General features: G+C 41.9%; 1 protein-coding gene across 1 annotated transcript in view; it reads right to left on the minus strand.

Annotated features, from left to right (window-relative positions):
• Positions 1-21,308, minus strand: part of kcnip3b (Kv channel interacting protein 3b, calsenilin) — a 34,691-nt gene extending 13,383 nt beyond the window's left edge. Inside the window, exons 1-2 of the mRNA XM_058070934.1 lie at positions 21,164-21,308; positions 7,384-7,558 (exon numbers count right to left, since the gene is read on the minus strand). Of these exons, the coding sequence (XP_057926917.1) occupies positions 7,384-7,558; positions 21,164-21,298 (310 nt within the window). The 5' untranslated portion in view covers positions 21,299-21,308. The remainder of the gene's footprint in view (positions 1-7,383; positions 7,559-21,163) is intronic.
• Positions 21,309-24,753: the final 3,445 nt, after the last annotated feature.

Genomic DNA, 24,753 nt, shown 5'->3' on the forward strand with positions numbered 1-24,753 from the left:
CAGACAAGACACGTCCAAACTTTAAAAGGACAAATGTGAAAAGCGAGATCGTAATCTTTAGCGTGATGGGTGAGTGGCTGTGGAAGTCTGAGCCTGGTAGCAAACAACAGAAGAGCTTTCAAGTAAGGGGGAGGGGGTGGGGGGAGCTCACTTTTACTGCCTGCTGGTGGGGGGACCACATTTGAAAATCTGTTTGAGCCTGAAGCCCCGACGTCAGAGTCAGGAGCCCAAATAGAACAGAGCCACAGATCAAACAGCGATACACAGCTTGTGACCTTTAACATCACACGGTGTCGCACACCTCCGCATTTCTTTTCTACTCTGTGTGAATCTCTCCCTCGCCTCTGAACCTGCCTCCCAGTGCGTGAAGCATAAAGCATGACTCTCCATACAAGTGTTAAAACAATTAAAACTGTACTGGTGTACTGGTGGCACGGCGGTCGAGTGGTTAGTGCGCAGACCTCACAGCTAGGAGACCCTCACAGCTAGGAGACCCTCACAGCTAGGAGACCAGGGTTAAATTCCACCCTCGGCCACCTCTGTATGGAGTTTGCACGTTCTCCCCGTGCATGCGTGGATTTTCTCCGGGTACTCCTGTTTCCTCCCACATTCCAAAAACATGCTAGGTTAATTGGCGACTCCAAATTGTCCATAGGTATGAATGTGAGTGTGAATGGTTGTTTGTCTATATGTGCCCTGTGATTGGCTGGCGACCAGTCCAGGGTGTACCCCGCCTCTCGCCCAAAGACAGCTGGGATAGGCTCCAGCACCCCCGCGACCCTTGTGAGGAAAAGCGGTAGAAAATGAATGAACGTCACGTACTGTATTGGCCCCAGTATAAGACAACTCTGAACTTCTGTCATCAATTGCTGGTAAATAACGCCTTCGCTGAGTGGGTCGGCTGGCTGCACTTTGCCAAGTCGTTAGTCTGTGTGTGAGTGACAGGATAAAATCTTGTCTTACTTGGGAAGGGGGCATTTGGTTCCACCTGATATTTTGCGTGTGTAAATTTCAAGATGGTACATATAAAACAACCCATGTTTTTCAGATTCTTCCTTGGGAAAAAATACTGGAGCCTATCCCAGCTGTCTTCAGGTGAGAGGCAGGGTACACCCTGGACTGGTCGCCAGCCAATCACAGGGCACATATAGACAAACAACCATTCACACTCACATTCATACCTATGGACAATTTGGAGTCGCCAATTAACCTAGCATGTTTTTGGAATGCGGGAGGAAACCGGAGTACCCGAAGAAAACCCACGCATGCACGGGGAGAACTCCACACAGAGATGCGGAGAATTGGACCCAGGTCTTCCCAATCTCCTGACTGTGTGGCCTTCATGCTAACCACTCGTCCACCGTGTGTCCATGATGTGCACAATAAACCAAAATAATATGCAGACTCTTCCCTAACCACATACAATCATGCGGTTAAACAATTACGTTAAATGAACTAATTTTGTGTAATTATTATACAATGCTTACTGACAAAATATTGCACTCCTTCCATTACAAATACTCAGCTGCGTGTGATACCTATTCTGACCATCAGAGGGTAGTAAAGACTAAAGAAAGTGGCCACATTTTACACAGAGGACCACATACTGAAAAATGGATGCGAGACCCACTTTGATTTCTTTTGCTAATGCTTTATTTTTACATTTTCAGAATATTTTAAGTCTCTTATTGTAAATTTTGTTGTTGTAATTATGATTTTGATTTATTATGATTTTTTAAAAACTTTATTCCCATGGGTGCACCAGTGGTTAGCGCGCAGGCCTCACAGCTAAGAGACCGGAGTTCAATTCCACCCTCGGCCATCTCTGTGTAGAGTTTGCATGTTCTCCCCGTGCATGCGTGGGTTTTCTCCAGGTACTCCGGTTTCCTCCCACATTCCAAAAACATCCTAGGTTAATTGGTGACTCCAAATTGTTCATAGGTATGAATGTGAGTGTGAATGGTTGTTTGTCTATATGTGCCCTGTGATTGGCTGGCGACCAGTCCAGGGTGTACCCCGCCTCTCACCTGAAGACAGCTGGGATAGGCTCCAGCACCCCCTCAACCCTCGTGAAAATGAATGAATGAATGAACAAAAATTTTTTTATTCCCAATTAACAAACACAGGCAAATACAGGCGATTGCCTGGGGCCCCAAGATCTCCAGTGGTCCCTAAACGTCTCATAAAAACAAATCCTTGATTTTTTTTAAATTTAAAGTACATACAGTATTCCTAGTTTAGTCTCCATTCATGTGCTTAAAAACAACATATAATCTATCATGAGCGCTTCCACTGCTCCCCCCTCCCTTCTTATGCAATGGACGATTCAATATTACTGCTGTGAAGACTTATTCCGGAAGACGGAAGAAGAAAAACAAACTTTTTGGCTCAATTTGGAGAAAATTGATGCAGTTACTCCAGTGCAATGAAGAAGAGTAGAAGGCGTGAGGGAAAAAATCCATTAAAAAAAAAAATCCAAACTATCAGACAGCCGGAGGCTCTTGACAGGAGCACCAGCTGACAAGAATGCAGTGGTTTCAGCGATGAAGCTGAGCGTGATGCTTAAACCATATAAAATGTTGCTTAATACAGCTCTGCTTCTTTCCCAACCAAATTTTCCAAAAATTACAACTCTTTTTTTGTTTTGGTTGTTTCTCATAATATTATGACTTTAAGATATATTAAAGGACCTTAGAATGTTGTATTATCGTGTTAATTGACTACTAAGTTTCAGATAATGAGATTTGCGCATTTGGAATGAAGTTTGTGACAGTTCAAAATGCTCTGTTTCAGAGGGCGTTGCAAAACTGTTCTTCTGTGATGTCACAGAGTAGCGGGCTTCCTTATATGGGCGTGTGCTGTAGACCAGATACGCTCTCTGCCCTCCTCTAACTCTGCTTCTCTGTTAACGGTGTTAGCAATGGCTCCCAGGAAGTGTTTCTTTGGGTGTAAGGTAAAGCCACATTTGTTTACAATTCCTAAAAGGCCACCATAAGGCACAAGTGGTTGGAGTTCCTCATTCCCTACCAGCAAAAGAAATGCATTTTAATTAGGGCTGTCAGAGTTAAACAGAGTTAACACATTAATGGCGCGTTAACAAAAGTTTCCTTTTACGGCGGTAATATTTTTGACAAGTGATTAACGTGTGCTCCCTCTGTTTGACCCTCAGCCCACACCGTAGTTCCATAGAAGCACGGTAACTCACGGTGATAAAAAGCATAACAGGTCCCCATTAAGACCAAAATGTTACTTGTGACATAATCTCCCATTTCATAAAGCATCCCCAGAAATACCATAAAATAAAAAGTGACAAATAAAATAAGAAAAAGAGAGGAAGGCTTAAGGAGAGTGCTGTTTCAGCCAGATAGAGGTGATAGGATAGACTTTCAATCAATGATCAACGGAAGGACATGCAACACGATGCCAAAAGGAAATATCTGATGTCATCAATTCATTTTCTATACTGCTTATCCTGAAACCTATCCCAGCTGACTTCAGGGAGACAGGTCTGTTAGTTAGAGTCTGACAAAGTTTTTGAATTGTGGAAGGAGGGAATCCACATAAAAATGAAAATTCCACACACACAGCTGCATCTAACCCATGCTGGATGTTTTTCACATATACTCTTCATATGCAATGCAAGTTATACTGTTGGCAGAATATAAACCGATGTCTCATTTTTATGCCAATATCCACATTAAACGCATTGACTACAGGTAATAAAGGTTTTATGAGGGCAACAGTTTGACCCTGTAACAGATCATTTCTATTTCCAGTATTTCCTACGGGAAACCAGCATCTGGGAGCAGGATTGTTTTCAAAATTCCTCTCTACATTCTTAATTCATAATTAAACGCATTGATTACAGGTAATAAAGGTTTTATGATGGCAACAGTTTGACCCTGGAACAGATCATTTCTATTCCCAGTATTTCCTACGGGAAACCAGCATCTGGGAGCAGGATTGTTTTCAAAATTCCTCTCTACATTCCTGCATTTGCTTGTTTTTGCTCTGACATATTCCAACAGCAGTCTTCTTCTAGAAAGGAATAGTTTCACACCATTTCATCATAAATAACTCAAAATCTTGAAATAAAATTGTAGGATCGAGACTACCTTGATCGGGCATCCCAGCAATGAAGCCAAGAATGCAGCACAGCAGTTTGTCGAGTTCCTTCTTACACTCTGCCCTGCAGGAATTCATCCTCTCCAACATTTGAGAAGATGCAAATTGGGCTTTCATAAGACCTAAAATAGTCCAATGACTTGCGCATTCATTAAATTGAAGCCATTTCACACAGAGACCCTAGACCACAGCAGGATGTTCTGATGGTTCCTCTCCTCTTTCCTCTGCCACTTATCTCCTCCACTTGTGTCAACTCACTGGAGGTGAACTCTGACATGATATTCCGGCTGCTGTCACTTTAACATGACCTGGACTCAACTACGTACAGTATTCATCAGCTGCTATTACACAAGACAACCCCTCCCATTTTCCGTCTCCTATTCCACTTTATACATTACATTCCACCATATAAAGGATCTGTTTGCTCTCTGTGACACATCAGCCATTAAAATGCAGCACTCGCATTTAACTCATAGCTTTAACTTAGAGGTCAATGCCAAGTCATGTCATAAAAGTGTCACTTGATTGTGTTTATTCGTATATATCATCACCCACCAACCGCTGCCTTCTATTACATCCACAATATCTAATAATGTACAAGCTGAATGCTGCCACTACCTAAACAATCTGCCGTGCAAACCCAACACCCCACCCCCCCAGGCTGCCTCACCTCCATAGACATCTCCATTTCAATGCCTGCTATTTATAGCTGCCAGACATTACAGAGGTGGAGGGCTTACCTGCAAACAATGTCTGAATCCTGCAAGGCGATGCTGAGATGAAATAAATGGCATCACGGGTGAGCTTTCTTTTGCTGTGTGACTTGTGAGCTGCACTTTCCATCACCCACGGGGTAGTTCCTTACCACATTTCTGCTCAATTACTTGCTCAGAAGACGCTCAAAACAAAGGAGAGAATTGGATGCCTAATTGCCAGGTTTGAAGGAAGGTTCAAAGTACAAGAAAGGAAGACATACAACACCACTTCAATATGACTACTTGCTGTTACTACTCACAAGATGAGACGATGCATTAGATCGGGTCCACGAGAACGAGATGAGATTTTACCATTAATTTTTCCCATTAATTTTAATTTTCCTGATCCTATCCATCCTGGTCACTCCCAATGATAACCTTGCCATCCTCTGCTGCATCCAGTTCTGCTTCCTGTCTTTTCCTCAGTGGCATTGTCTCTAGGCCACTGGCCACACTCTTGTATACATTTCCTTTCATTTTAGCTGGAACTCTTCAATCACACCTGACACTTTTATTCATTCGTTCCATCCTGCCCGCACAGGCTTCTTCACCTCCACCTCCTGTTGACCCCATGTACTTAGAATTCTCCACCTTCTGTATCTCTTCTCCCTGTAACCTCACTCTTCCACTTGGGTCCCTCTCATTCAAACACATATACTCCGTCTTGCTGCGGCTAATCTTCATTCCTCTCTTTTCCAGGGAAAACCTCCACTGTTCTTGCATCTCCTCCAACTGTTCCCTTTGTGATTTGTGTTTTAAATAGCTAACAACAGCCCCCCTGAAGCCCCCTACAAACAAAATACTATATAGTATCATATTTTTGTTTCACCACATCCTTATTACATCACCATATTTTGCACTCATATAGCCAGCCATGGATACAGAGTGAAAAACGGTTCTCATGCCATTCCGTGTGGAAGTGGTAATTTTTTGGCTTCTTACTATGTTCTTCTTCTACACTGTGTTTGAAAACTTTTAAGTTTAGAAGAAGGGCTGCACGGCGATCGAGTGGTTAGCTCGCAGACCTCAGAGCTAGGAGACCCGAGTTCGATTCCACCCTCGGCCATCTCTGTGTGGAGTTTGCATGTTCTCCCCGTGCATGCCTGGGTTTTCTCCAGTTTCCTCCCACATTCCAAAAACATGCTAGGTTAATCTGCGACTCCAAATTGTCCATAGGTATGAATGTGAGTGTGAATGGTTGTTTGTTTATATGTGCCCTGTGATTGGCTGGAGTACCCCGCCTCTCGCCCGAAGACAGCTGGGATAGGCCCCAGCACCCCCCGTGACCCTTGTGAGGATAAGCGGTAGAAAATGAATGAATGAATGATTGAAGTTTAGAAGAAATAAATTCAGTCTAAATGGTTAGCTCATTATTTAGCAGCATCTCGAGTCCTTGCAGCATAAGAGTACTACAATGCGGTGTAAACAATGGATAAAGGTGACTATAGGAGTGTTACTTCATGTCTGCAGGGCTCTATTGATGTTAAAAATTGCATTCAGAAAGTCATAAACAGTTTTCCCTTGCTCCAACTATGAAAATATTCCATTTATTAACATATATATTCATTAATTGCAGTCGGGTCTGGAACCAATTAACCTCTAAATTGCATTCAGAAAGTCATTTGTGTTTTGTGTTTTAAATAGCTAACAACAAGTGACACACAGCCTATTTCAGTTTGTTGTTTTCAATAAATGACATTTTCTCAGCGCATTTTTTCACACTCCCCCTTCTTGCTTTTGCATATTGTTGCTCTATTTAAAACCAAATGTGCAAAAGGTAAAATTCTAGGTATTTTTCAACTGGTCTTAAGATTCTGATCAGGTCTGTATGTCAGCTTAGCACTCTTGGAAACCCCCGCAATGAGAAATAGGTCATAGTCATACCCATACTTTTGGGGTGATGTAAAAGGGGCTAGAAGGTATAGAGACAATGAAGGGGACAAGTGGAGAAGGAAAGAAATGAGGGAAGGAATCAAAAGAAAGGGAAGTGGGGGGAAAAGCATGAATGAAAATGGCGGTAATGACACCAGAAGGGGGTATGAATAAGATACGGTAGAAAGAATTGAAGTGCGATGAGCTAAAAAAAGGAAGCAAGGATGTTCTCCTCCCCCGGGCGATGAAGTAATTGGCTGCTGGAGACCACTAGGTGGGGCACAGAGACAACCAATCACTACTGTGGGCGCCTAGTGAATGAAATAAAAAAAAGTGCCTTCACAGTAAATTCCATTGTGTGTTTTTCTGAAGATAAATGAAGAGACAGGAAGTGGAAGGTAGTGGAGGAGGAGCAATTTGTTAAATAGGCTTAGATGATGCCCCAGGTACTTGAACCTGAGGTGGACTGAGCAACACAATGAACCTCTCCCCTCTTCTGGGACACAGAGGGTCATGGAAGCTCCGGCAAATCAATTGGCGGACCAGTTGGAATACTGTTAGTCACACACCATGAAGTTAAAGCATCCACCCGTGTAACACACAAATACTCATGCTGGTCTTGCCTACTCACCTTTGTCCTGCGGCTGCGTGCTGGCAATAATCCATTTGACCAGGCAGCATTTCATCAGAGCTTTGCGGGAAAACCTGGGCTTCTGCCACTTCCCAGAATCCTTGGCTCTGCCTGGCGCAGGCTCCACGCCATTGGCATCTCCCAGTAGGCTGCCGTCCACCACTTTACCGTCAGCCTGCAGGGAAGGTGGGAGGCGGGGAGGGAGGAAGGCGATGCAGACAGACAGAGAGAGTTCAGGTCAATATGGAAATGGAAGAAAGCCAAGGAAGGGATTTTTGGAATGAAGCATTCGAGAGCTTAAGAAATTAGCCTCTGATCTGAAGTTAATTCACTAACGCTTTAAAAAAGCTTAATAAGAGTTCAGCTGCAGGACATACATTATCTTTTTATGCGTCTACTCTACCTATACATACAGTTAAGCCCAATGTTATTCGGAACCTGCTGTGCTCGGAAACTTTCTTTTTTTTTTGATTAATCTCATAGCTGAAGATCAAATCTGTAAATGTATCCTATAAAGTCACACTTCGTGGCTCAAATTTTGTGGCTTCACTTGGTTTAAAAAATATAAATTAATTCATAAATCATGCTGTCATGATTGAGTCTTCGGAAATATGCATATTTAAGCAAATTTTACATATTATTTATTTAGTATTTTCAAGCATAAAAATGGTTAAATGAACTGAAATATGGATATATACATATATATATATTAGCTAAAGCTAGGTGTCTGTGAAGAGAGACACACAGGTGGTCGAACCTGATCGCCGGAACAACAGGCTTTTATAGTGAGTTTGAATGATCTCACAATGGGTACAATAACAATAACAGAATAATAATCATAACAATAATGCGGGCTAATGCTGTGGACATAATCTCTTCATGTCTGAACCCCTGACCCTCCTATGTCTACTACATCGGGCAGTACGAGTGTAAAGGTGACTATAGGGGTGTTATTTCATGTCCAGAGGGCTCTAATAATGGTCGTAAACAGGCTTTCTATGCACTAAATACAAAAACATTCAATTCAAAAATAAGGATTACTACTTTGCTGAAATTCACTTATCATGGTACAGTTAAGCGTAATAAATGAGGGATTACTGTACAAGGGATATGGAAGCAAGCTTTACAATACACAATGCATGTGCATACAATACAGTATGTCCCGAGTGACCAGATCACATGTGGACAGATTCAAGCACATGTCTTCACACGGGACATTTACATGTGCCTCTTTCAATACGTGTCCGGTGACCAAACTCGGGGTCGGATATCACCTTGTCTCTAAATGTAAATAAACCTGCATGTACCCATGAATAATTTCAGATAGATACAGTAAATGTGTTAAAAACAAAACATGCATCAAAGAGCCCTTTGCCAAGAAACGATGTGCCTTGTTGATGATTCATAAAATAGCTTTCAACGTTTTACTCTATTGGGACCCTATAAAAAACTGACCAGTGACCTACTTTGGGCCTCAATCCTAATATGGGAGAACCCTTGTGTAGTGTAATGTATTTCCTTTGATGTTGAACTGGAATTTCTTGGATATTTTAATCCTAAATGATTGAATCCTAATTGATCCACAGGATCTTGTAAATATTCCAAAAAGCTTCAAGACACCAAAAGGCATATAGAAACAAATGCATGTTACTATAATGTGTAAATGTGGTGAAGCCTGAACAAACAGAGGCTGTGTTGACTATGCCGAGGAGAAGAAAGCAGCGCTTAACAAAGGAAGATGAAGGAAAAACGTAGCGGTGATTTTCAACAGCCGTTTAATCCCAGGGGTGCAGGGCAACGCAAATGTCTTCGCATGGGTGAGAGAGAAAATAGAAAGAGTGCGAGAGGTAAAAAGAAAAAAAATGATGCGAAGGCTACAAGGTCTGCTGGCATTCCTGGAAGAACTAAAGTCAATTAGCATAATGAATCCAGACCTTATCCGAGAAGAAGCTCAGAGGGCGACTAGAGGACAGAGAGCTGGAGATGAAGATAAGGAAACACTTTGTAATACCATCAAAAAAATACAGTGGTAACGTCCGGTGTGTTCGTCCCAGCAAATCAGGTGTCTGACTAATTGAGCTAACAAAAGGATAATGTGTGTCTTTTTAAATATAAATACACATAGCTACGTGTACAATGTGTATTTCAGAGCACATTATTCACCACCTGAGGAGTAAAGTCAAGTTATTGCACATAAATACATAAGAAAACACCCATAATTTGACATTTCACTTAATGTGTAAGGAGTAAAGGACCTTGACATGACGTATCGTATAGACCCGATATTTCTTCCCCCGTCTGAAAGAGACAGGTCACCTTATATTCAGTCAAGACATCTACAGATAAACACCATGGCACCAAGGGAGTCAAAGCTTTTCATCCTGTCACTCCCGCATCCGCATGTTGGCCACACAATCAGGAGATCGGGAAAACCTGGGTTCAAATGTATATGTGATCATTGTTTTGCGGTTGACCTACTAAATTCATTCATTCATTCATTTTCTACCGCTTTTTCCTCACGAGGGTCGCGGGGGTGCTGGAGCCTATCCCAGCTGTCTTCGGGCGAGAGGCGGGGTACACCCTGGACTAGTCGCCAGCCAATCACAGGGCACTGACCTACTAAATATCAGTATCAATTATCAATATTCAAGACATATGTAATATTCTGGTCACTAGGCGTCAGTAGTGTTCCACTGATGAGGGCTTATCCTATCTTGCATCACCATAAAACTGCATGGAGTCAGCCAATGCATGTCCGACATGATAGAGTGGAAAAAAAGGTTCTCCCAGTGTGGAAGTGGTTTGTTATTTACTTTTTACTTTGTCCTTAGCCACACCATTTGAAACACGTTCTTAAGTTTAGAACACATAAATTGGAGGCTAACTAGTTAGCTCGGTAACTTGCTATATGCTATGAGTGGCGGTCGTGTCTTATGACCCTGTACTGACCCTGCAGCCTGCGCAGTGTTACACAGTTTAACAGTGACTATAGGGGTGTTATTTCATGTCAATGGGGCTCTGATAATTTTAATGTTGTTGTTCATTCATTCATTCATTCATTTTCTACTGCTTATCCTCACAAGGGTCACGCGAGGTGCTGGAGCCTATCCAAGCTGTCTTCGGCGAGGTACACCCTGGACTAGACAAACAACCATTCACACGCATATTCATACCTATGGACAATTTGGAGTTAATTAACCTAACCAATTAACCACACATATTTTTGGAATGTGGCAGGAAACCGGAGTACCCAGAGAAAACCCAGGCATGCACGAGGAGAACATGCAAACTCCACACAGAGATGGCCGAGGGTGGAATTGAACTTGGGTTTCCTAGCTGTGAGGTCTGCACGCTAACCATTCCACCGCTGTGCAGCCCTGTTTTTGTTTTTGTTTCGGTTTTTGTAGAAAATGAATGAATGAATGAAAGTTGAGTACAATAAAAAAGGATATCCATAATTCGACCCCAAAAATCACATCTAATATAAGACAATAAGCCTCTTTCAGACTTTTAATACCATTTTATACTTGGGTCAAAATGGTAACGATGTAGGTGCTTACACATTAGTCTAAAACCTGAACTAATAAAACAAAAAAGAGGTTTTATATTGGAAAGGGTTTGATTCATGCATCTATTCCCACATCATCTGAGTAGCAAGAGAATCAAAAGAGTAGCAAGTAGAAAAAGGCAGCACGCATCCAGCTGTGACACATCTTTAGAGAGCAGTATTCGCCAAAGGAACAGAGGAGGATTAGGGACTGCCAGAACAGATGCTGCCAGACATTGTTTTTAACATTGGCAAATTACTCGCACACCACTGAACACGCAGACGTACACTACTTTGTACAGCGATAAACACACACTCAGCGAGGACGTAATGCATTTGCATTACTGCTTAGCTGACCCAAAACAAAAATGTAATCATATGTCTGAACCATTAAAATGTCCCGGCTGAATTAAATGTCCTCAATGGAATGTTTTAAAACCTGATCCCCACAGGATAGGTTTAAAAGAGTACACACACATGCGCACGCAAACGCACTCACACAGTTAAAGTTGTTTCTCTGTTCTCCGTTCCCCTTTAACGCTTCAGCTAGCTCTGTGCTAGGGCAGCACTTCTCTGTGTGATGTCTGCGCAACGCACACACACTATCTCTATACGGTACAACATATACGCATCATGCACAGAACAAACAGAGCAGCAAAAAAAGGCGCACATTAGCGTGTGTGCTCTGCTATAAATGATTAAATATCAGTGGCTGTGTTGTTGCTTCGGCGCATGTTGGTTTATATGAAGCGTGAACTCTGACCTCATTACTTACCACTGTAAGTGCTTCAGCTACAACAACTGGGATTACTGTATATTATTTGGCAATGGCCGTTCTGATGCTCTGAAACCCCCTACAAACAAAATACTATATAGTATAATATTTTTGTTTCACCACATCCTTATGACATCACCATATTTTGCACTCATATAGCCAGCCATGGATACAGAGTGAAAAACGGTTCTCATGCCATTCCGTGTGGAAGTGGCAATTTTTTGGCGTCCTTCTTCTACACTGTGTTTGAAAACTTTTACGTTTAGAAGAAGGGCTGCATGGCGGATGAGTGGTTAGCTCGCAGGTCTCACAGCTAGGAGACCTGAGTTCAATTCCACCCTCGGCCATCTCTGTGTGGAGTTTGCATGTTCTCCCCGTGCATGCCTGGGTTTTCTCCAGTTTCCTCCCACATTCCAAAAACATGCTAGGTTAATCTGCGACTCCAAATTGTCCATAGGTATGAATGTGATTGTGAATGGTTGTTTGTCTATATGTGCCCTGTGATTGGCTGGCGACCAGTCCAGGGTGTACCCCGCCTCTCGCCCGAAGACAGCTGGGATAGGCTCCAGCACCTCCGCGACCCTTGTGAGGATAAGCGGTAGAAAATGAATGAATGAATGATTGAAGTTTAGAAGAAATAAATTCAGTCTAAATGGTTAGCTCATTATTTAGCAGCATCTCGAGCCCTTGCAGCATGAGAGTACTACAATGCGGTGTAAACAATGGATAAAGGTGACTATAGGGGTGTTACTTCATGTCTGTTAAAAATTGCATTCAGAAAGTCCTAAACAGTTTTCCCTTGCTCCAACTATGAAAATATTCAATTTATTAACATATAAATTAATTAATTGCAGTCGGGTCTGGAACCAATTCACCTCTATAAATTAGGGACGACTGTATTGCAATTTTTAATGTAATTTTTGACTTGCTCTCTGCGACCCACTCTGGATGGATCAGCCACCCACTTTTGGGTCTCGACCCACTAAAATAGTGTTTGACGAGCTTACACCAAAACATAAATTCAACATTCAATTGGTTGAAAAGTTAAAATTGTTAGATATTCCAACCTCACGAGGGTCACGGGTGTGCTGGAGCCTATCCCAGCTGTCTTTGTGGATAGATACTTTTTTGTCTTTTCATCCTTTTACCAGGACTCTTTTACTCAAAATATTTACATTACTTGTGCTTAAAAATATAAATAAATATGTAAAATTAGGGATGTCCGATAATATTGGCTTTTTTGCTGAAAACCGATATTGTCCAAATCTCAATTTCCGATATCAGCCGATACTGATACTGATATGTGTAACATGACATATCTCCCATATATGTATGTGTTGTATACAGCATTTTTGAAATATCAGCTTTCATGATCAGGAAAAAATCTGATACCGATATGGAGCGATATGCTGCTAATTATGAGTACTGATAATTAGTGGACATCCCTATCTAAAATACATGCTACGATGCTACACTATGCTACACTATGCTACACTCAGATGTAATGGAAATCAACCAAAAGTCACAATCCAATTTGAGTGCCACTGCAACAAAGTTTGCAGAGTGCATTAGCGGAACATGAGAGATGTTGTAGATGTTCAGCCGTGGCCTGTTAGAATGTTAATAACACATCTTTTATTAATGGAAGCTCTCATGCACTAATGTCACATTACAAGAGCATGGCTCTGTCCTTCAGTCTGTCTCGACTTTACATCACTTCCCTCTTCATTACCGCTCTTTTCCACTGCACCCTGTCACTACCACTACATTCAAGTTGCCTCGACAGCCCCCTTGATCCCCATTCCCCTCTGGCATTTTCATTTCGAGTCTGTCGCCATTCACTTACAAATCTTTGGCGGTTTTGGAGGCCTCCTAAATGCCTTTGGACCGCTTGCTGCTATTTATGTAAATTAATTTAATTTAAATGACACTAATTTATTGAAGAATATTAAAGGATTTATTTGGGCAATATGCAAATTAGCATGAATACTAATCAGTATAATTATGATTTCCATATGCGCTTAGCACAAGCTTTAAACAATTACAGCAGAAATAAGTAGAGAAATATGATTAAAATGCATCAACTAAATAGCTTTGATTACCACAAATGCTCTATTCAATGTGCCTCGGGTTGAACACAAGTTGAACCAAACTCCTGGTGTAGTTTTTATTAAGTCCGGTAGCTGCATTTACATCATCATGAGTGGTATCGACGAGCTTTTGGTAGGAAAATCCATCCATCCATTTTCTACCACTTATCCTCACAAGTTCTCTTTGGGTGAGAGGCGGGGTACACCCTAGACTGGTCGCCAGCCAATTACAGGGCACATATAGACAAACAACCATTCACACTCACATTCATACCTATTTGGAGTCGCCAATTTACCTAGCATGTTTTTGGAATATGGGAGGAAACCGGAGTACCTGGAGAAAACCCACGCATGCACAGGGAGAACATTCAAACTCCACACAGAGATGGCTGAGGGTGGGATTGAACTCAGCTCTCCTAGCTGCGAGGTCTGCGCGCTAACCACTCGACCGCCGTGCAACCTGTTGAGAAAATCATGCGTATTATTAAACATAATGTTTCTGTTCCACTTCCTCAATATAGCAAGAGCTTTTACTGTTTCACAATATATATACGTATATAATATATACACTCTTGTATTGGATGTCATTTGACTGTGCAGGTGTCTAATGTGGTGTCCAGTATATGACGACACAGTATTGACGGAGTACAGCTGTCTAAGTGGGAGCAGCTGCATGGAGAAGAGCAAAGATGCACAGAGGCTGATAGTCGAGAGCTGATACTATTTACGTTGGACAGCTTGAGCTTTCAGCGTAGTGTGGCTGTCACTGTGAATCAGTGCAAGAAGAAAGGCTCCGTCCATATGGAAGACAAGCTGTGTGTGTGTGTGTGTGTGTGTGTGTGTGTGTGTGTGTGTGTGTGTGAAAGAAAACTATATGTATGCATGAGTCCTCACGTGGAGACAGACCAAATCCTCGAGGGGGCCATGTTTCCATTATCAGTCATGTGCACAGAAGGACAGGTGACCTGCACAGGGTGTCCTGTCACTAGTCTTGTTGGGCCATAACAACGACACAGTCGCATTCATTGATTAGGCATTGATGTTTTACAGCGACTGTTTTTCCCCCTGGCTGGGCTTTCTTTCCTTGTGAAGTCGATAACACCCCTCACTGCTCACTGTTTCTTTATGTGCATGTAAAAAACATCAAATTAAATTACAATTGCTGTTTGCTGGCATGTTAAGTGTGTGCGGTGTTAGTAGGGAAAGAGGAGTGTGACAACCAATGCTAGATACAGTTACCAGGCCTGTTTAAATATTCAATGTGTCTAATCTTACAAATCACGCCCCCTATTGAACAGGTGGCGCCATCAGACACTGTGGAAGGTGCAACATGACCGCCCTTGTCCTCGAGTTGTACGCTATACATTAGGATGACAGCCCCATTTGAGTGAAAGCATTTCCATTTCAAGTCCAATCCAGTGTGTGTTTAGCATTGGAGTGTGTGGGACATGTAAACTACACTCCCTTCAAGAAAAAGAACCAACAAGTAGCGTGCCGCAAAGCACCGTCAAATGCCACACACCTGTATTCGGTGTCCTGCGGAGGCGCTAATGTCCGCTCCTTCCCTTCACAATGATACATTCATTCATTTTCTACCGCTTTTTCCTCACAAGAGTCGCGGGGGTGCTGGAGCCTATCCCAGCTGTATCGGGGTGAGAGGCGGGGTACACCCCGGACTGGTCGCCAGCCAATCGCAGGGCACATACAGACAAACAACCATTCACACTCACATTCATACCTATGGACAATTTGGAGTCGCCAATTAACCTAGCATGTTCTTGGAATGTGGGAGGAAACCGGAGTACCCGGAGAAAACCCACGCATGCACGGGGAGAACATGCAAACTCCACACAGAGATGGCCGAGGGTAGAATTGAACCCTGGTCTCCTAGCTGTGAGGTCTGCGCGTTAACCACTCGACCACCGTGCCGCCCTCACAATGATACAGTACATACCAAATATAAGACATGCTCAGAACATCCCTGCTTCTCCTGGGAGCTATGTTGCGGGACCACTAGCTCTGCCAAAAAAAAAACCGTCAGCAATTGATACGGCCATTGACATTGACGGTCTCCTCCGATTTTGAATTAACATTTGCAATAAAAGTCACTGTTGGAATTATTGTACACATCAATAATAACATTGTTCACTCGCAACACAATCCAGGTTGAAGCCGTAAAGATGCCTCATACACTTATTAAACATGTTTAAAAGTTAAAATTAATAGGTGCTCACCGCTAATGAATGATAATGTAAGATAATGAACAGATGGCATCAGAGTCAGGGGGTAAGTGCTTGATGAAAAAAACATTATCACTGATGCAGTTTAAATGTGTTCACCTGTATTATCACAGACTGTGGAGTGTCAAAGTGTTTGTTCCCTTTCTGATTTTTATTTTTTTTTGCATGTTTGTCTCACTTAAATGTTTCAAATCATGAAACTCATTTAAATATGAGTCAATGACAACACAACTGAACTGAAAATGCAAAAAAAAAATGCCCCCCCTAAACCTAATACTGGTTGGGCCACTCTTACCAGCAACAACGTTTGCGATAAGTGGCCATCTCACATCTTACAGCGCTGTGGAGGAATTTTGTCCGATTCATCTTTGCAGAATTGTTGTAATTCAGCCACAATGGAGGGTTTTTCAGTATGAACTGCCTTTTTAAGGTCATGTCACAGCATCTTAATAGGATTCAGGTCAGGACTTTGACGAGGCCACTCCCAAAGCCTTCAGAGGTGGACTTGCTGGTGTGTTTTGAATCATTGTCCTGCTGCAGAACCCGAGTTGGTTTCACCTTGAGGTCACCAACAGATGGCTTTTCCTTCAGGATTTGTTGGCAGACAGCAGATTTCATGGTTCCATTTATCCCAGCAAGTCTTCCACGTCCTGAAGCAGCAAAACATCCCCCAACCATCACACTACCACCACCATATTTTACTGTTGGTATGATGTTCTTTTTATCAAATGCAGCGTGACTTATACTCCAGATGTCCAGAGTATTTTCCCAAAAGTCTTGGGGATCATCAAGATGTTTTCTGGCAAAATTGAGATGAGCTTTGATGATCCTTTTGTTCAGTCGTGAGGTTCTTTTGATGATGCTGTGGGGTCTTTTGTGACCTCTTGGATGAGTTGTCGCTGCATTCTTGGAGTCTTTTTGGTAGGCCAGCCATTCTTGGCTTCACTACTCTTCAATGTTTTCGCCATTTGTGGATAATGGCTCTATGGTATATATATATATATATTTCTACATATATATATATATATGGAAACAGCTGAGAAAACTGAGAAACAGCTTCTTCCCAAGAGCCATCACCACCCTGAACTCAGACATACAACGTACCCGGTCATTAGCATAATGCAAATGTGCAATATTTCCATCACTGCCTCTGTTACTACCTCAATCATATTTATTTATTAAACACCCCAATACAATACACTCATATGTGACTTTACTCATCTGTATACACCAGTCATTATTTGCACTATGACCCATTTATCATTGCACTAAAATTAATATATCTGCTCCTGCATATGCTCCTGTGCAATACGATGTGTATATTTTGGATATCTTGTATATATCTTGTTAAATTGTCTTTTTACTCTACTTTTATATACTTTTTTTTAAACTTGACTACTGCACTGAAAGGAGAATCTCTTCAATCTCGTTGTACATCTTGTATAATGACAATAAAGGCCATTCCATTCTATATATATATATATATATATATATATATATATATATATATATACATATATATATATATTTACAAGTAATAACATCCAAATATTAATGTCTCATCACGGAAATGCACATGTTCCTGCTGGGCTTTGCCAACACTTTGACCAGCAGGCTGTCAAAGAGCTTGTAACAGAGTCTTTGTGGTGGGTGATGATAGTGATAGTCCACTTTGTGGTTGGTCTCATGCAGAGAGCCACAAACCAACATGAAATGGAAACAACTGTCATGACTTGTTGTCAGCATCCTGTGCCAGCCCTGCTGAAGAGCTTTCTTCATTTCATAAACAGTGAAACCTTTGTAAGCATCATCAATTTGTTCCAGAAGGCACAACACTAATCGAAATGGACGTTATATTTGTCTCCCATCATACCCCTTTGCACTATCACCTGTGCATTCATGTGTATGTGGAAAGAAGATGACTGCAATGATCCATTGTGGAAGCACACGTAACTCCTCAATAGAAGAGGGCACATTTGGTGCAGTTTTAAGCTGTGAAAATGGCCACAAGGTGGCAGAAGTGGATTTTATAAGAACTCGGCTAATAACTTTCCCATAGAAATACAAGCTGCCCAGCAACCAAGAAGTGAAAAGGGACAGAGTCTTGTCGCGGTCATGAGATTACGCATTGAGGGGGAATTTGAAAGCATTCACAACTTGTAAACAACGTGTAAATAACATGTAAACAAATTGTAATTTCGCTGCACGGCGGTAGAGTGGTTAGTGTGCAGGCCTCACAGCTCAGAGACCCGAGTTCAATTCCACCCTCGGCCATCTCTGTGTGGAGTTTGCATGTTCTCCCCGTGAGTGCGTGGGTTTTCTCCGGTTTCCTCCCACATTCCAAAACCATGCTAGGTTAATTGGCGACTCAGAATTGTCTATAGGAATGAATGTGAGTGTGAATGGTTGTTTGTCTATATGTGCCCTGTGATCGCCCAAAGACAGCTGGAATAGGCTCCAGCACCCCCGCGACCCTTGTGAGGATAAGCAGTAGAAAATTTGTTATTTTGGTAAAATGTGTGTGTTTTGAAAAAAAAATTGAATTAGTTAACAGGTTGCACGGGTTTGAATTAGTTAAATTGCCCCATCAACTAGGCAGAAATACGTTCCTTGTGACGAATCTCAGACCACAACTGGACTCTTGGGGGCCGATTGGGTGTGCGGGTGGGTGTGCGTGGGTGGACGGGGTAATTCACAAAGAAAGAACTTTCACTTTACGGTTAAGACTACGGAATTTTGCCCATCATCCACAATACTCATGTGAGACATGAACACATGTCTTTCTCTTTTCTGTGTGTTCTATATAGAGAAAAACTGCTTGCAGAAGGCAGCCAACAATGCACGGAATGGGATTCAACAGAGTCTGCCTTTTGAGCCCTCTAAAAAAAAATTAAATACATTCTGTGACCAAAATACATACTGCTCTGTGTAACTCTGTGCTCAGTGTTCAGTGCCCCCCCCCCCCCCCAACATTGCTGGCAGATCCAGCTATAGTGAAACCCTTAGCCATTCTCATAGTGTTAGCATGTAGCGCAAGTGCTAAAAGTTTAATTGACAAAATAAAACTGTAATGAAGCAGCCACTTACAATGTCTGCTCTCACTGGGATGCCGAGCTGGTAAAGTCTACTCAGACGATGCATCAACTGCATTAGCTGACATTATCTCTTGGTAGAGGTCACATGCGGCTCAATACTGAAATATCGATACTTCTGATACCAGCTCTTTAGGCTCTAACATTGATTCTCAAATCAAAATATCGACACTTTGATACGTCAGTCAGTCACAGTTTAAAATGATAGCTGATGTCTTATACTCTTTATTTTATGATTAACGAGTGACGGTGGGAACTCCGAGGCTGGTTGGATTGCAAGGTGTGTAGAGCACTTGTGTGTTTACCATCCTGCCTACAATTCCATATTACCTGCATTATCATTTACAGTAGCGATCACATATAGTACACTGTCTAATTGGCTTTGGCTGCCCTATTCTTGCAAGACAGAAATTTTGGCATGTTTTAATCTCAAGAGATCTCATAACACCCCTACAGTTTTTAAAAATGTAAAAAAAAAAAATCACATCTGCGATGTAAGTGACTTCTACTTTTTGTATCATTTATTTTTCCATTTTGATGTTAACAGTGGATAACGTCTTTTTCCACCTTATTTTAGTTGGGAACTGACACTTCCCTGAAACCAACCCATGTTCTGCTGCTGTTTGCTGAAGAATGGAAAATGACAGACAGGAGTGTAATCTTTCTATGGTAGGTTCCATGTTTATACAACCATGTATGCCATGAAAGATCAGTCAAAATTGTCTAAAATGGCAATGAAGGCGTTATCTTTCGGAAAAATGGCTGGCATCAAATGAGTCAACAACCGTTACACGCATGTACGACAGTCGGGAATGTTACCATTGTCATTTAAAGTTTGAGTTTGAGGGATTAAATCTGTCCCGTTGGATTGTGTATTGCTTTAAAACGATCATGCTCCGAGGTGAACTAATGAAGCGTTTTAAAAGCTTTCCCGAGGTGTTCATCAGGTCACGTCTTCTTGTTTGTGAATAGAATGACTTTATTGACAAAGGCATCATTTTAATTGATCATCATTTGCAGCTTAATGGGGAGTGTGCATCACTATCCCAGTTTAATGATGTGTTTGTGACTGAATGGTACCCACTACGACAGTGGTCGGGAACCTTTTTTTGGCTAAAAGAGCCACATATCTCAAAATGAGATCCATATAATAGGAGGGAAATATTCAACACTTATTTCTGGAATGTTTCACTTGAAAATGTCAGCAAAGAGCCAGAGGTTCCATACCATCAGACAATCAGACTGCACTTCCGGAATAACAAACAAAAAACAGACTGTGTACATATATTTATACTGTTATTCTGTATATTTTGTATTTTTCATTCTTTTTTAATAGATGTGTCTGCACCTACTATACCAAAACAAATTCCTAGTATGTGTTTGATCATACCTGGTAAACCCTTTTCTGATTCTGATTCTGACCATCACAGAATGTTTAACATATGTAGCATTTCTGTGCCTCCATATAAGCAGGAGCATTTCACTGTGTGATGTCTTGGAGCACAAACGCATCATTCCCCGGGAGTGTTTCATGAGCAATTCCGCTCACAAAAGGTGCTGAAAGTCACTTTGAGAAGGCAGGGCTTTTACTTTGCTGTCTAATTAACTCTTGATTTATGTTGCATTACTTGCAGTCACTCAAGCCAAGAGAAGAAAATGTGTTGGGATGTCAGAGCTGGACGCTTGGTAGATTTTAAAGTCAAGTCTCTGCATGATAAGAAGGGAAAGTGAAAGAAGAGGAAGATGCTCAGTGACACTTGCTGGCGAAGCGTCTGCGGGGATTTCTGTGCAGCAGCAGCAGCAACAGCAGCAGAAGCCAAGCGTCTCATCAACCCGGGTGCAATTACATAACTTCATAGAGCGGCGAAATAAGTCGCAAATTTCTCATTTAAAACATGACAAAACATCTGTACGGAGCAAAAAACCCCACGCAACCTTTCGTTTAACCTGACACTAAACAATAAAATAAATGAACAATAAACCTTCACTTCCCGTATCTATTAAAAATGTTCATAAAAGAGGTTTCTTGTTCTTACCTGCATGATGAGACGTGCTTCTTCGTCGTGTGTGTGTCCTCTCTGTGCGCACCTCAACCTCCGACTGAGTGGATGCGAAGGAATGCGCACGCACACCCTCTCTGTGCATGTGTGGAAAAACGAGTGGATTTTCATCAGTGGGAGCGTCGTGACGTGAAAAAAGGCTGGGAGTCAACAGGAGGGCTGCGGTCGTAATGGCTGAGCCTCCTAGCTTCTATCTATGAATGGGGACATTTTTAAGGAAAGATACTGAGGAAAGGTTGTCATCACATGACAGTAGGACGCGGGAAAGACCTAATTAGGTACACCTGTACATGTATGGAAAACTTTATAAAAATAGCAATGATATCACTTTTGACTGATATTTTTATAATATGTGTAATATATCATATATTCTTGGCACAGCAGTCTAGTGGTTAGCACACAGACCTCACAACTAGGAGGACCAGGGTTCAATTCCACCCTCGGCCATCTCTGTGTGGAGTTTGCATGTTCTCCCCGTGCATGTGTGGGTTTTCTCCGGGTACTCCGGTTTCCTCCCACATTCCAAAAACATGCTAGGTTAATTGGCGACTCCAAATTGTCCATAGGTATGAATGTGAGTGTGAATGGTTGTTTGTCTATATGTGCCCTGTGATTGGCTGGCGACCAGTCCAGGGTGTACCCCGCCTCTCGCCCAAAGACAGCTGGGATAGGCTCCAGCACCCCCCGCGACCCTCGTGAGGATAAGCGGTAGAAAATGAATGAATGAATATAATATATTCTTTCATGGTAGCCATGGTAACCAAAATATCAGAATCAGTATAATGCACCACACTATGATATCACAATTGGATGGAATCATTTTTACCGTATTGCATGTCACATTCTGTTGTTTGTGTTCCCACCTGTGTCTTGCCCTGACCCTTGTGTGTCGTCCAATCAGCTCCCTCCATCCCCCCGTGGCTTGTTATGTAGTGCTGGTGAGTCTGTGTTAGTTTTGGAGCTCATTCTTATGTGTTTTTGGGTTTTGGACTTCAAGATGTAAGTTTGTATTTTGGATGCTGTGCTTCTATACCTTGGAATTCAACTTTTTTTTTAATCAACATTCCACTCATACCTGACTGTTTTCTTTGCACTTGGGTCCACACCACGCCTTGCCCCACATGGGCATTAGAGTAAACGATCCAACCAGCTCAAGCCTGAATTATCCTGAAGTAGTGACTTCTGTCTTATTGGACTTTTCATCTTCATCTGGCTTCATTATCGTGGTAGGATGAGGCGCTGACCTGCAGCCTTACGCTTCTTACTATCCAGGTCAGGGTTGGGCAAATATTTTGACTCGTGGGCCGCATTGAGTTAACAAAATTGTCCAGGGGGGCAGAACATATATTTAACACACACTATTTTATGCTTATAATTTTCCTTTATTTCCTTTATTTTCCTTTAATTATTTGACCAATTTTATCTGTAAGAGTGTTATACTATCAGCTGTATGTTCTCATGTCCCTTTTTAAGGAGCACTTTAAACAGCAAACCACATCTAACTCATTCATTCATTTTCTACCGCTTTTCCTCACGAGGGTCGCGGGGGTGCTGGAGCCTATCTGGAGCTGGAGCTGTCTTCGAGCAAGAGGCGGGGTACACCCTGGACTGGTCGCCAGCCAATCACAGGGCACATATAGACAAACAACCATTCACACTCACATTCATACCTATGGACAATTTGGAGTCGCCAATTAACCTAGCATGTTTTTGGAATGTGGGAGGAAACCGGAGTACCCGGAGAAAACCCACACATGCACGAGGAGAACATGCAAACCCCACACAGAGATGGCCGAGGGTGGAATTGAACCCTGGTCTCCTAGCTGTGAGGTCTGCGCGCTAACCACTAGACCGCTGTGCCGCCTGATCAATTATATAATAATCATTATTATATTATTAATTAGCCTATTATTATTACTATCATCATTATTCTTCTTCTGATTATTACTACTACTAGTAGTAGTAGGCTAGTAATTAGCCTGCTTATTGGCTTGCTGCTTTTGCCCTATTATATAAAATTTGTCAGAGATTTTTTAGTAAAAAAAAATAGTAAAAAAAAAAAAACTTTTTGTAAAAAAAAAAAAAAACTTATAATCAAAAATATCTAATTATTTAGGAGGACTTAAGAACATTTTAGTGGGACTGAAGCCCCCCTAATGACACCACTAGGCATACATTGATGTTGTGGTCAAGACTGTGCATGATATGCTGCTTTTTGTTCTCCTTCACTAAATTCAGAAAGAAGAAATGACTCTTCTATAAAAGGGTTGTTCAGTCTCCTTTTAAGTGTACTTCAAAGACCTGTGACGACTATAATGTACCAATTTGTGTTGAGATTAAAGTGGATACTCAGCGGTGTTTAATGGCACATTTTGTAGCAGTCCTTGAAGGCAGCACCTTTTATTTTTCTTTATCCGTCCTATTCTCTGTGATCACTGCAGCCAATTTCAACATGCCATGGAGTGTGTGTGTGTGTGTGTGTACTGATTACAGTATGTGATTTCCATGGGAGCGATTGGTACAAAATGCAATTAAAGCTCCGCTGGAGATTTGGAGGGGTAAAATTCATTTAGGCGACCTTCCCTGAGATGCAAAGTAGTAATCATGGGGTCAAGCATCCTCACGCTGATTGAATAATGAACAACCAAGATATGTAAATACCCTGCAGGATCAATGCGGAAATGCCATCTGTGGAAATTAAAGGCCGTCCTGTTTCTGCATGAGCCTGCAGCTTGAACGCATCGACACACCATTTTCATTCATTTCGAGTTTCATTTTTGTAGGCAAATGAACACAGAGAGGTTGGGAGTGATCACGCAACCATGCTAAAGTACAGAAATTAACAATGTTTTTCTGAATATGAAACAATTTATGCCGCTACCGCACAGCTCATCTATCCCGTTCCCTTCAGAAATTTGCCTTTGAAAGTGTATAATATGAAGTTTGTTTACGTTATCTCATGGACCTCATGCAACGTAGCGGCATAACTCATACTCTCACACCAATATCTGCACAGAGATAGTAGCAATAAATATCTGTAAATATATTCGTTCATTCATTTTCTACCGCTTATTCTCACGAGGGTCGCGGGAGTGCTGGAGCCTATCCCAGCTGTCTTTGGGCGAGAGGCGGGGTACACCCTGGACTGGTCGCCAGCCAATCACAGGGCACATATAGACAAACAACCATTCACACTCACATTCATACCTATGGACAATTTGGAGTCGCCAATTAACCTAGCATGTTTTTGGAATGTGAGAGGAAACCGGAGTATCCGGAGAAAACCCACGCATGCACGGGGAGAACATGCAAACTCCACACAGAGATGACCCAGGGTGTAATTGAACTCGGGTCTCCTTGCTGTGAGGCCAGCGTGCTAACCACTTTGTCAAACGTGCAGCCTTCGTTAAATACAGTATAGATAATTAGAATGTGCATCATATTGCCGTTTTACATTCACCAAAAGTCCTGACTGGCTGGTAATTGGTTGCAGTCAAGACAATGCATGATATGATGTTGCAGACTAACAGAATACAGCTGACATTGCGGTCAAACTAATGGAAAGT

Source organism: Doryrhamphus excisus, chromosome 4, assembly GCF_030265055.1.
Source record: "Doryrhamphus excisus isolate RoL2022-K1 chromosome 4, RoL_Dexc_1.0, whole genome shotgun sequence".
Lineage (NCBI taxonomy): Eukaryota > Metazoa > Chordata > Actinopteri > Syngnathiformes > Syngnathidae > Doryrhamphus > Doryrhamphus excisus.